The sequence below is a fragment of the Limanda limanda genome, chromosome 1, assembly GCF_963576545.1.
Source record: "Limanda limanda chromosome 1, fLimLim1.1, whole genome shotgun sequence".
In the NCBI taxonomy this organism is placed as follows: Eukaryota; Metazoa; Chordata; class Actinopteri; order Pleuronectiformes; family Pleuronectidae; genus Limanda; species Limanda limanda.
The window spans coordinates 32,889,946-32,904,073 of record NC_083636.1 but is presented as its reverse complement, the minus strand read 5'-3'; the positions used below and the strand labels follow the sequence as shown (position 1 = coordinate 32,904,073).

General features: G+C 43.2%; 1 protein-coding gene across 1 annotated transcript in view; it reads right to left on the bottom strand.

Annotated features, from left to right (window-relative positions):
* LOC133012294 (astrotactin-2-like) overlaps window positions 1–14,128 on the bottom strand; it is a 243,249-nt gene that overhangs the window by 24,658 nt on the left and 204,463 nt on the right. Inside the window, exons 18-19 of the mRNA XM_061080275.1 lie at window positions 11,243–11,376; window positions 8,738–8,886 (exon numbers count right to left, since the gene is read on the bottom strand). Of these exons, the coding sequence (XP_060936258.1) occupies window positions 8,738–8,886; window positions 11,243–11,376 (283 nt within the window). The remainder of the gene's footprint in view (window positions 1–8,737; window positions 8,887–11,242; window positions 11,377–14,128) is intronic.

The window sequence follows — 14,128 nt, the reverse complement described above, 5'->3', positions numbered from 1 at the left end:
GTGTGCCATCTAGAGGCCTGCACGAGGCCCAGAGAAGTGGATCACTCATTTGAGCACACCCGTCACTGAAATCGCAGGGGGAGTGGAAGGAAGAAAACAACAACTACACAATGGAAGGAGAGCCTTGAGGTTAGAATGAACGGTCTGAATAATAAGATTGAGAAAACAAACTCCACATGCCTTCCTTATTCATTGTTGATTTAAGAAAAACAAGAATTGAATATATAAATTGAGTTATTAGTTATTGAAAAATAAGATTAAATTATATAGTACATGGAACTTTATATATATATTCCTTTTTTGAAAACCACTGTAGTTAATGGACTGTTTTGAGCTGCTGCTCCATTTGCATATTGCAGTGGTAGAAACAATGCAGCCATTAAAGCAATAAACCCTTTGATTTGACTTTTATTTATTTGCTTTTCACATGCACCCACTGATCATGCCCATATATGCAGTTTCCTCCGAATAATGCAATAAACAATTAAATACGGTTTGCAGATATAGGGTTTCCAGAATATGATGCTCTTCCCAATAGTCACTTGGTCGGTTTCATTTGACTTATGCTCCATATCTTGAAATATGAGACGCAAGCAGATAGAGACGAGAAGGGTATATGAGAGGTATGCAAAGGTTTAAACAACACTGATGATCAGTTTCCTTTAAATATAGTTCTGTTTCCCACAATCACTGCCCTGTAACAGGGTCTACAAGGGTACTTACTTTCCCTTGCCGACAAAATTAACATTTAAACTTACCTGCCAGTTAGAATAAGTAATTAGGGTCCTGGAGTCTTTAGTACTTGACCATTAAAATCCACCTCTGTATCTGGCTTTTTCAGCACCTACGCACTATCGAGAAAAGTGATTAAATCTGGGATGACCTCATCTTCACCTATATGCATCATCTCAGTGACTCAGTGCCCCTCTCGCCTCGGAGGAGCAGGTGATCCCTCTCTGTCTGCTCCATCTGTACTTCTGGCACGAGCAGTGTTCGGTCGCTTCAACACTAAACCTCAGGACCTGGGACTTGGCAGTATCCACTGTGTCTGCAATACCCTCTCTCCCACTGTTAGTCATTGTGACAAAGACAGGATGAAAGTTGGGAATAAAACACCCTCCGCCCAAATAAAAGCATATTGCCTTCTCAGTGTATCGCACAAGCACGACACTCTTCCAACAATATTTTTTAGGCTGCTCCAGACGGTGGATGACTATGAAGGATGTTTATTTGGGAGCATTTTGATCTTGAACATAGTTGTATAAGTTCCTGAGGATGTATCCCTTAGCACTAACTTCCCCAAACTAGACAACATCACTATAGAGGTTAAGGTTGAGTGTTGCTATCCTGATTTTTCTTGTTTTCTTGTAACTCAAGGTCTTGGGTGGGCTCCGACTTATAGGAATGGGTTGCCTTTCCTGTATGGAGGCATTCATTATATGTCCCAGTCCCAGTTGTATGAACAAAGGTCAACCTTAAAATGCTTTGGATTAATGGATGCAGAATCCATTTGAATGGCTTTTATTATCTTGCCTAACAAAGAAATTAATATTAACACTAAACCTCAGGACCTGGGACTTGGCAGTATCCACTGTGTCTGCAATACCCTCTCTCCCACTGTTAGTCATTGTGACAAAGACAGGATGAAAGTTGGGAATAAAATACCCTCCGCCCAAATAAAAGCATATTGCCTTCTCAGTGTATCGCACAAGCACGACACTCTTCCAACAATATTTTTTAGGCTGCTCCAGACGGTGGATGACTATGAAGGATGTTTATTTGGGAGCATCTTGATCTTGAACATAGTTGTATAAGTTCCTGAGGATGTATCCCTTAGCACTAACTTCCCCAAACTAGACAACATCACTATAGAGGTTAAGGTTGAGTGTTGCTATCCTGATTTTTCTTGTTTTCTTGTAACTCAAGGTCTTGGGTGGGCTCCGACTTATAGGAATGGGTTGCCTTTCCTGTATGGAGGCATTCATTATATGTCCCAGTCCCAGTTGTATGAACAAAGGTCAACCTTAAAAAATGCTTTGGATTAATGGATGCAGAATCCATTTGAATGGCTTTTATTATCTTGCCTAACAAAGAAATTAATATGTCCTTGATGGCTGAAGGGAGGTACAAAACCAAATTTCCTCAACGGAGGATCAATAAAGGTAAATCTTATCTTATCTCTTATCTTAACTGTGCTGATACAACAAAGGTTCAAATGCATAACCCTACTTCCGTTTCTATTTGAAAATCCAAATATCAAATTTTATGTGCTGAATGAAAAAAATACTTTCTGTGATTGCCCACCAATGCTTGAAAAGAAGTTGAATTAAACCCACAACAGAATCAAATAAGCAGCAGCATTTCTGGCATTGAGATCAGCTGGAGGACTCCATGAGGGAGTTCAAGCAACATGCGAGTTCAGTATACAATACATCTAAGGTGATTAGAGTCATACCAGGGAGCCGTCAGTACAGATTCCTTGAGGAGGAAACCCTGACTTTGTTTCGTGGAAGTGGGAGGCTTTCAAGGATACGAAGGAGCATCTGCTACCGAGGTGAGCCTTGTTTTCCCTTTCAACGGCCAGCGAGGAGACAACCTCTTGTGATTAACTGCTAATGTGAACAATAGGACCAACTCTGGTCTGTGTCAGTGTAATTGTGAGATGACACATTGCAAATCAACAAAAGCACTGGAGCCTGGTAATGGTGAGTATGCACTGAGGGTGTTACTGTCTGGATATGGCGGACTTGAATAACCCTGAAATAGCCATGGAAAACAACAACAATAGAACAGCTTCTTGGTTGGCGTAGTTGTTCCATTTAACCAAAAGGAATTTAAATTCACAATGTTTAGATGAATGACCTGGCATAGGTGCAAACACATGATGGCCATCTATGTTGCATCTAGGTGTTGCATATTCTCATAGACGCCTGTTTTTACCTTTCATGCCTTACAACCATGCATAAATGGGCCTAGACCTGGGTGGGTGTGGGGATACTGGGGGCTGCCAATAGAGCATCATATCCATATAAACAACTAGATATATGAACCAAGGGCTCAGCTGGTTTCCTCGCACATCAAAGTAGAAAGACTTATCTCCGAGTCACTGTCGACCTCAGAGAGAAGATTTGTGACTTTTCTTTACAACAGGCAGCGATAAGTGGAGTGATCTGAGGGGATCGGACACAGGGGCCTTGTTGTTGATGGTTCGTACAGATGGGAGAGAAACAGGTGCTGCTACAAAATGACCTAATCCCTCCGAAGCCCTCCTGCTACACAAAATAATATACCTCGTCTCTTACAAAGACAAAGTCAGAGAGAGGGAATGGCGATGAATGTCAACAAAGGATGTTAAAAGTGAAAAATGAAACCTTGTGGCGCCGGGTTTCAGAGGCGGAGGACGGAAATCATGTTAGTGGAAAAAACTGAAAAACAGCACAATAACGTCCTAGAAAAAACAAAAACTTCTTTATTATCTATTTTTTGTTTGTTCTTGCTTTAGTTCAATATTTCCCGGAATCAAAATGAAAACATAAATACCACAAACCTTTTCGTATCAATATTTTTCTGTGTTTATAGTCAAATATGCAGCTATACTGAGATGATGAGATGAGTTGAGATGATGAAAACGTCACTAATGTGATAAATGAGGATGCGTTTGTGTTCAGGGACGTAAGACTTAGTACAGCCAGCAAGAAATTGACAAATTGCAGGGAGAGGCCTGACTGGTATTGGAAGCAGCCATTCAGCTCACATCATTGATCCTTAAGTCACCCGGCGCATTGATGGAGGGTTCATAACTGAAACAAAAGGAAACACTTCCAAACAACACACTCAAACTTTGTCATGACTTGAAGAGGGGCACGAGATAATTTCTGGAAAGTACGTCATGCAGGAGGGAGTCACGTTGGCGACATTTGTGAATCTTAGCGGAGAGGAGACGCTGCCATTCACAGTCAGGCTTTTCAAGGACTCTGTGATTGCATCCCGATTCATGCAGGAAGCTGCAGCGAATGAAAAACCCAAGCAGCCAGGCTATTACATCATTTAATTCAGCTTATTAACGTGGATAAAAGCGTAACCAGCCTGTCGATAAACCAACTGCCTTTCAAAACAGATGCAACACCTCATCTGCAGTGATAAGTCAACAGGCCTCTGGAGGTTTCAAATAATAACTAATAACATATCCCCACTGAGGTGATGACGCTGCTGACTTACTCATATGCTTTATTTATACTGCCTTCAGTATGGAAATAGATAGGTCCATTTTAAACGATCCAACCAATGCTGCAAAACGTCATCGGGTCACGTGACCCAGCTGCAGCACCTTGGGCCGCCTCACAACTCTGCTCTGATTGGCTGAGGGCTTCGCTGATACGCATGGCGTGTCTTATGTTTTTTTCCCAATAATTCAGATGCGTTGTTTGCTCCGTATATACATAAATGTAAGATGTTAAAGCAAGCTTATATAAATAACACACATATATATATATATGGAACAACAAATATGTTTATTTATTCATTGTTCTCATCTCACTCGTACATATACGTAACTTTTAGAAGACAACCAGAGATAACAACAGAATCCTTTTCCGTATAAATCTAACATTATGTATAAATGACGCTTTACTCTGCTTATAATACCTGGCATATTTTATACTCAACTGCAACTAAACAAGGAAGAAAACAAAATTGAAAATCAATGAGAGAAGTTAAATCTGTGGAAACCTTGAAACAAAGGAACACCTATTTGGTCTTCTACATTATATAACTGATGTTAAAAACAGTCCAGCTCAGGAGGGATTCAGTCTTGTCCCCCATTCTCGTCTAGACAGTAGCAACATAGAAACGTGGCTTTGGGGGTAAGAAGTGAGGGCTGCTTCCAAGCGTCTGCATCTCCATGCTCACATCAGCCATCTGCACGAGTGTGCACATGGCTAATTGTGTGTTCTCTGAGTGTGTGACTCATGCTGAGTATTTGTGTGTGGCTGTCTGTTTATCTTTCCAGTCTCAAACACTAGCCCGAAGCAGTGTTTCATCTTGGCAATGGATGAGGATGCAGTCTCAGCCTCCTGTGATTGCCGGTGCCGACTGAACCTCTTCCCCTGGATGCAGGTGCTGGCAACATTGGTAATAGCTTACGTTCAATCTCTCCACCAGACGGGTTCATCTATGCATCTGTTCTCTGTTTTCAGTGATCATCAGCATCTGCCCAAATATTGAATACTTTATTTCTTAGTTTCTCAGGTGAACCTTCTAAATTTGATATTTCCGTTTTTCTTGCTGGGCTGTCCTGGTGTCTTTGTCAGAATGAGATAATTACTGGTGGTGCAGCTGGATTGTGTGACCTTGGCAAAGGTATGTGTTCTACTACGTACCATTCTAGTTTTGTTTTGATCTTGGGTTATTTAAATGCTACATATTCAGCACTAAAAAACTTTATTTCAACTTTTATTCAAAACGCATTGTGATAATCTGTTCGCACTGTTGAAATGTTCCCTTATTTCTCCCCAGTTGTGACGTCATACAAGGGGAAATTAAGAACACCGCCCTGTTCAAACTGATCGTATAACATCTATATCATCAAATTCTGATTTGAGAGAAGTACCACATTTCTGCTTTACTTGAACTTAATAACAACGCTTAAAAATTTGAATATAAAACACCTCACACCGCCCTACACCGCCAACCGTCAGCTAAGCTCTGGATCGGGTTTTCCCCTACAATTGTCTAGATTGTTGAATACGGTTTACTGTAAATCAGCCAAGTAATCCCTCAGTGTGTATCCACCATTAGATGTCGGAGAGGGAGGCTTGACTCCAAGCTCACTGGTTCAAATCATCACACAGTCTTGGAAAATATGAACAGGGAAAATGAAGGAGCAACACTTGCTTTCCACAAAACCACCAAGATGCCCTCGAGCAAAGCATTTATCCCCAAACTGCTCCATTAGAGCTGCTCGGTTGCCAACGGCGGAAGACTGGTTTCACTGGCGGCTTCCATAGGGGAATGTACGTGTGTCTGTGTCTGTGTGTATCTGTCTGCAAAAAGACAAGAGGTGCACTGCTGAGAAGAAACAGCACTGAATGATTGCGCCTGAGAACGTGGGATGAGCATTTTACTTTGTATATACAAGGTGAGCAGGGGCACAAGGTTTAACTGAGCCTCGGATTTATCTCAGCTTTTGGTTTCATTATGAGATTTTCCATTTTCCTAGAAAGTGCCTCTGAGGCAGTCCTTAAATAAGAAGCCAGTGGTGGCTAAAGGGGAATACAAATCCAATAATTTCTAAATAAGTCGCAGTAACTGTGAGAAAAGAATACTTCTCAAACACTATGTTGTTCTATTTGCTGAGTCCCGAGAACAAGATCTCATCATTTTAAAGAAGGTGCTACTGTTCCATAAATCTATCCTGGCTATGTGTTTCAGGTATCAGCAGTCGTGATGCCCACAGTTTGGACAACAAAAGAGGTTTCAGTGGCTAGACGTTTCAGTATTTGCAACTGAGGTGGGATTTTGCAGAGTTGCAGACGTTTCCTGCCAGTTAACATTACATGCTGCACAATAACAGCATTAAATGGAAACCCTGAAAGGCAGCTTTTTTGTTGTTTGTTCTTTCATCTGGTGATTCCAACATCTGGGGATTTTATATTTGCCTGCCTTTAACCTGCTGTCCTGACAAAATCCTAAAAGAGCCACTGAAGGATAATGGTGAGACATTTGTAGAGGATTACTTTTGTGTTCCTTTGCAATGCTTTTCTGTTCCCTTGCAATAGTTTTCTGTTCCCTCGCAATACTTTTCTGTTATCGCACAACACTTTTTTCATTACCTCACAGTATTTTTCTTCTTCAGAGCGTATGTAGTAAAGTGCTCAGGCCACTTTTTCTGCCTGAAACGAAAAACTCATAAAAACTGCACGGACACAGATGACTGCAGAAATAACGAAGTGACGAATGTTGTATGATGGGAACGGGAAACTGCTGCAAGATAAAATGGAAAACTGTCGCAAGTTAATGCAAAACGTATTGTAGAGAGAATGCTTAATGTTTTGCAAGGGAACTCCAAAGCAATCCTCAAAAGATTTATTACAGTGACCCTTGCTGGCCCGTTGGGGCATATACTTGAACACATACATTAATAAGTTGCTTTTCCCCCCCCTCACTGAATTTCTCTATTAGTTTTGTATCTTTAACGAGACGATTAGCGAAAATTGACTGAGTGAAACATGACTAATCGCTCGAGATAAAGAGTGACAGGCATAAAGGCAGGAGAAGATGATTAAAGACAAATGATGACGACGATGACTTCTCATCGATATATTACTGTCTATTATGACATGATTTATAGTGGTGACTGGCACATAGCGCAGTGAGTCACCCACACCATCTGCCCCTTCCTACCTCACCTCTGCCAGCATGCCTGTGTCTAGCAGTCTGTATCCTCTCTTCGCTCGCTGCCCACGCTTCATCAGCACTCCTCCCAGGGGTGATGGATGGCCCCGTCCAAGCTTCCCAATGACTAAAACCAGCTTCATCCAGACCACCTCATCTCTTCGATATTATTAAACTCCTATCACCCTTCTGCTGGTTCACCCCAGCCACTCGTCACAACCGCAACCACTTACCTAGGCCCGCGGCACAGCGGTCAGAACCGTTCGCGGCGCCTGATAAATTGCACCTACGTCACTTTCTCCCATTTCTCAGCCTGAGATCCTCGCTCTGTTCTGTAGCTAGACCAAAAACTTTACCTCTTTTCCCACAACTGTAACTTGACTCTTTCCGTTTAGAGTCTCCCCAGCACATCCTCAAACATATGTATTATTCTATTTAACTGTGGAATTTAATTATCCTCTCTGACCCTCATCATCCTCTCACCATTTGCCTGAAGCACGGCTCCTTGTTGACTTCTGTTTGCAGAACAGAGTATGTGAGAAACTTTCCCAAACACTGGTAGTCATGAGGCAGTCACAGGATTAACCTGATTTATACAATTTAGAGCCTCTAATCCACCTAATTTCCACTCCTGTGGACGGGAGAGGGAAACCAAGATGAGTTTGGTGGAACATGCAAAATCCACACAGGAAGAGATGATCATCGGGATTTGGAACAACGGCGGTAAACACTGCCACCCAAAAGAGCTGGTGAAACGTCCACAATGATCAAAATGTAGATATGATCCTCTCTCTCGGCACATGTTTATATCAGTAAAACAACAAACATGAGCACTAAGCTAATTAAATTTCCAAATCATGACAGACTTTCATGTTGAGGCCTTGCGGTTAGAGAGTTGGGCTGAAACCCAAAAGCTCACTGGTTCAAATCCCTGGATCAGCAGGAGATTAGTGTGGGCGGGGGAGGTGAATGAGCAGTGCCCGTCCCCATCAATCCACGGGTTAAATGTCCTTGAGCAAGGCATCTAAACCTCCCAACTGGTTGAGGATTTCCATTGCTCCAATTGCATGTTCACTACTGAATACAGAGGTCAAATTGACTGTATTTTGTACCTGGACAGTGAAGGAATCTTCTTTTCCATATTGCATGTAGATATTAGATGATCATTAGGTCAAGTTTTTGTACAGGCAAAAAAGCCACATAATCTCATCCTAGACAGCACTGATCTATAATAAAAATAAGGCCTTTGCCAAATGAGTTTCAAGCAAAAAGACGAGCAGCCTTCATTGTCATGCTGCAAAGTAATTCATTTAGACAGTTTTATGTATGATTATTTTTTCTTCACCTGTGTAGACTTCTGCCTCCGAGGGGTCCTCCACTCGTTTGTGCTGGATGATGTAGTCAGACACCTTGCAGCCAATCAGAGGCTCCACATCCATCCACTCCAGGGCCACCATGGTGCTCGAGGGCTCCAGGTAAGGGGCTAAGCGAAAACTGATCAGAAAAAAAACTTTAAGAGAAAAAAAACTTTAAGATGTGGACATGTGATGATTATAAACAATGAGACATAAAGCTGTTAATTTCAGTGTGCATGCATGGGCCAGTTGTGTAAAATATAGGCCTAGACTGAGAATGGAAGAGTTATCTCATGTGGTCGTTCCTGGGCTGAGGCTGTCACACCTCTGCCAACATCTCACTGGCAAACGGCGGGCTTCTGACAAAATAACATTCCGATGCCACCTGTTCTCCAGCAGTTTCCCCTTTTTAATTTCACCAAAGAGATAAAAGAACAGTATTTCCATTTTTGCCGGCCCTGCAGCTGTATCTGTGACACTGGCGTGAGAGAGGTGGGTTATCCCTCTTTCATACAAAGCACACCACTCTGTTTCATCCTCATGGACAGTAATAATAATAACAATAATAATAGTAGTGCAGGTTATTACAGGTCTTACACTCTGGTCAGTGAGTGAGTGGGAGATTTGGCTGCTGCAGTGACTCTTCTCTGGGCCTTTCGTGCCAGTGGCATTGAGCCCGCAGAGAGCCTGAAACCACACCCCTCTTCTCCATTTCCATAACCACAATCCACAAACAAAACAAACATAAAAGCATCTCAAACTACTTGTGCAACACTTGTGCAGCAGAATCTCAAGTCTCAAGTATCACTGTGTATGTCAGAAAACCCAGCACTTTTGGTAAAGTATTGCTAAGTCTGACCACAATATGTAAATAGCAGCAGCGCTCGAGTTTTTGAATCGTAGTCGTTCACATTTGATGTCTTTATAACAACTTCTCACCCATGTTGGCGTGAAAAAACTGAGGTTCCTTGTTTATCCTTGATTTTGGAAACTGTGTGTATCGTAAGAATAAGCATTGGAGGTAAGGCCCTGGAAGAGTGCTGGGATTTAAACCGGTTTACAGTCTGTATTTCAGGAGCATGTGACACACAGGACATGGCCACAAAAATATTATTTCCCATGTACAGAAGGCATAGCTGTAAAATGAGGAATGTGTTTTTCTAAGCATCAAAACCATCTGTGTGTTGTCACTTCAAGGTGAAAGAAAATTGGAGATTTTAAGAATAAAATCGATATATTATGACAATAAATTCATAATTTAGCCAAGCGTCCAATAAGATAATAAGGGAAAGTCAGTAGATCAACACGTCTCCTGCGTTAAAATAACGAATGTGGAGAATGATGGTAAGTTATAGTTTAGTGTACTTAATAATTCGGCTCATTGGCACCACATTATCATCGGTATCAAGACAAGTTTATCAAAAAACAACGAGATTGGTAATCAAGATTTCTTATCAAAACAAGTGGAACGAGCACAGTCTGGTAACATTTTTATTTCTGAATTTATTCCCCTAATCTATTGATTTCTTTTCTCCTATTTGGCCTCGCTCTTGCTTTTTAGACAGAATTAGAAAAGTCAGTAAATCTTTTTCATGAGACTGTGTGTTGTCTGATTCATATTATGCCACTTTGTTGTTGGCCGAGGACATTGTCCTTCTTTACTAACAATGACAAGGTGAAAACATTTGATGTATTGTCGTCTCTGTCGAGGTCAGAATGAGGACAAGGGTTTCAATTTCAAAATTGAACTGGTCTAGCATCACCGACTTTTGGAAAATGAGTTTGCCGTCGAAATTTGCTTCGGCATCCCCTCCATGTGGTGTACAATTCTTTACATTACGTCAGCAAGAATTATTTCAAGGTATACATTTGGTTATAGATGATAAGTGGGCAGGGCCTCTGCCAAAAATAAATCATTACATTGGGTGCAAATGTCATTAGGTCTTGGACACACAATGCTCTCTTGCAGCAGCTACACTATATTTTATCCTTGTTACGCTTTAAGTATTCTAGAGTGGTGCCAGTGAACGTTGGCATTCATTCTGGATCGCAATACACTAATATAATATACAAGGCATATTTAAAATGCTATGATTGTGGCCTCGTCCTCTGAAGCTTTGCCCTTTCAACTTCCTGCTCCTTTTTCAGAAGTTCTCAGAGCAACGCTATCTGGGGATGGATGACTCAGAAAAGCCTCAGGGGTATTGTTAGGACACCTTGGATGAGAGCATGTTCTTTTCAGAGGGGTGTAATGGCCGACTGACAGTTATTAAAACTTTGGGGACTTTTGTCTACAACTTTCTTCAGTGACTCAGGAGTCAGGTAGAGACAGGTGTGCGTGTGTGTGTGTGTGTGTGTGTGTGTGTGTGTGTGTGTGTGTGTGTGTGCATGTCCACATGCATACATCAGTGTGTCTGCAGTGCATCAGTGCATGCAACCATGAAATCTCTCCTGTGCAGGAGTTCCTGGGTGTCGTGGTGTCACCTCACACTTACATCGGCTGCCGGAGGGGACTGCAGTTAGGCAGGCCATCTTTGCTGAAGGCACTCAGGTCACAGCGACACCAGTTATCAATGACATCGCCCTTTCCAGCACACCAGTATGAGCTCATTGTGGCGCCTTTGAAGGCCTGCAAAGGGTAACAGGTGAGAGAAATGCAATTATCTCTTGGAACATGCGCTGCCCGTCCATCTAGGCTTACCCAACCCCCCCCCCACATCTCCCGACCCGCCCACCTTCCCCACCACTCTCCATATCCCAGCACGCACACGTAGACACACACTCCTGCACCGCTGTCCATATGATGACTGTCCACCGACTATAATCACTTCCTTTCGCCTTATCCCCTAAAATGAACCATGGGTGCTAACATGTCAAACCTCAGCCTCACTTTAATAGCCCCTTGGGGAAGGGAGGGCTGGCGAAATAGTCTTAGGCTCAAAATGGATCTCACAAAGATAGCAGTACAGGTATACACACACAGACACACACACACACACACACATGCACACACACGCACAGAGTGACCTTTTCACACCCACTGTTCCCAATTACCGGAAGGCAGGAACATCGCACCATAATATCGACAAGCTTACACTGTGATATCATAGATGCGCTGTGACTTTTATAATGGAGGTGTGAAAGCTGTGACACTCCCCACCTCCGCCATTCTATGCGCATGTTGGTGTGTGAGGGTGTGTGCACGTGTGTGTGTGTGCATCTGTCGCTGTCGGCCTGTCTGGGTAGGGGACGGAGGGGGTGGGGTAGTGAGATGTAAGGAGATGATGTCATCTCCTTACATCTCCGTGTGCAGCTTCATTAACGGGGCGAAAGGAGAGGAAAAAAATCAGAGGCAGAAGCGCAGTCATTCTCTAAAAGGCAGCAAAATGCCAATATAACCGTCAAAGTAATAAAGTATAATGTCAGGGCTTTCCCTTAAGCCACAGGCATGATATAGAGGGAGTTCAAGGGAGTTCGCCAGCCCTCTGGCTCCCCCTCTCACACTATGGATCAATGGAGCACTCAGATATTTATGTGCTCTGACCGGCTGGTAGCGCTGCCTCATGCAGACAACGTTGGGAGATGTACTTGATCATGGTCACAAAAATAGGACACTGGAACCGTGTGGAAACATTATCACTGGGCAACAGCCATCCACCAAAAAGCAGAGAGGAGCCACTCCTTTGTTTCCAACGCACCATGACACTGACTTATCCCAAAGCAAAAGGAATTGATGAGACCACACACATTTTAAGAACGACGGCGCACATGCAGCGTGTATCAGGCACATGCAACACACACACACACACACACAAACACACAGCAATTAATGATTGATTTCCACAGTTGGTTGTTTCATTTCATTATGGGAAATGCCAAGGAAGATTTCTGCAGTGTGTTGATTAGTGAAAGTGACATTTGAGATGACTTTGGGCTCAGTCCTGACCAGAGAGGCAAACGGCTCGGCCAGAAACACAGTCAGGGTATGCACTCAGAAGCTGATGTTAGCATTTCCACAACACTGCATTGTTAGCTGTAAAGGAGGCTCGACAGACTTTCATGGGAACTGACTCCCAATACCACTTGCTTTCACTCAGGGCAAAGGATCTTGAGAGTGGAAGTGGCCTGAAAGAGTGGTAGAGTAGGCAAGAGTGAGAAAAGACGAGGATGAACCTGGAGAGACTGAGGGAAATCTGACAAACCCCCCCCAAGATTAACAAAAAAAACAAAGGTTTGAAAATGTAGACTCCCAACTCTCCCCAACTCACCGTGGGACAGGATCAGGATCCTTCACCAGTCGAGGCTTTCTCATTATTTATCCTCCCATACAAGCCCCTCTAAATTAGGCTGCTGAATGAGCAGTTATTATAGGGGATAGGCAAGCACTGTAAGCCTTCGCTATATAATAACCCCTTGGAAAAAACGAAAAAAGGGGGAAAAGGTTATTTAATTCCCCCCTCCCCTTGCCTGAAACCATGTGGCTAACTGCTGCCAGGGGTCTTGCCACCTCATGACGGTGGGAAGCAGGCCACAGACAAAAGGCAACGAGAAAAAAAAAGCTGTACACGAGGTCTGTGCTTGCACGTAGACTAGACAAATATGAGAAATGAGAAATGACCTCCGCTGCTAGGGGCAAAAAGGGGAGAAAGACCACAGGACCGCCATGCGTTTACCACCACCAAATTCCTAGAAAAACCCCATATGGGTCTGCGCGCTTGAATGCATGGCTGCACATGTGAAAAATAGACAAAGCGATTACCACTGTGTTTATGTTTGAAGAGTAATGCAAGCCAGTCTCCACTGGGTAAACAGGGAATCTAGTTGTGGTTTACAGAACGAGGCGGGGGGTTGGGTGGGGGCACAGGAGGTAAAACGGGGATGAGGATTTGGAGAAAAGCACGAAGAAGTGATAGTGAGTATCTGGTAGTGTGTAAAGTGTGCGGTGGTAGAGACAGGGATATGTCCTGCCGAAACAAAAGGCCCAGGGTCAGTGAGGAAAGGCCCGGGACTCGTGACTCGATACCCTATACTTTATTGATTCACCGCAGATCATGCATTTCCCAGAACACTATAGATCCATACACATTCTGAGGTGGCCCGACAGGTTATGAAACCAACCTAATCTTGCTCTGCTCGTCCCGTAGAAGACCAAAGTGTTGTATGACAAAGGAAGCCTTATCTGAGCACAGACTGTGACAGTGCGAGGCGGTTTCGTCAAGTCACAGCCGACTCGATCTCACGAACCGAGCGACGCACTTAGGGTTACGAAATACCCCTCAATCCCTCTCTATTGGCCTTATTGATACTGAACAAATTGAGCTGAAATGTAATCATCCCTCCTGCTTTGAAAGGAAGACACGATCAGCGGAGGACAAGGCCAC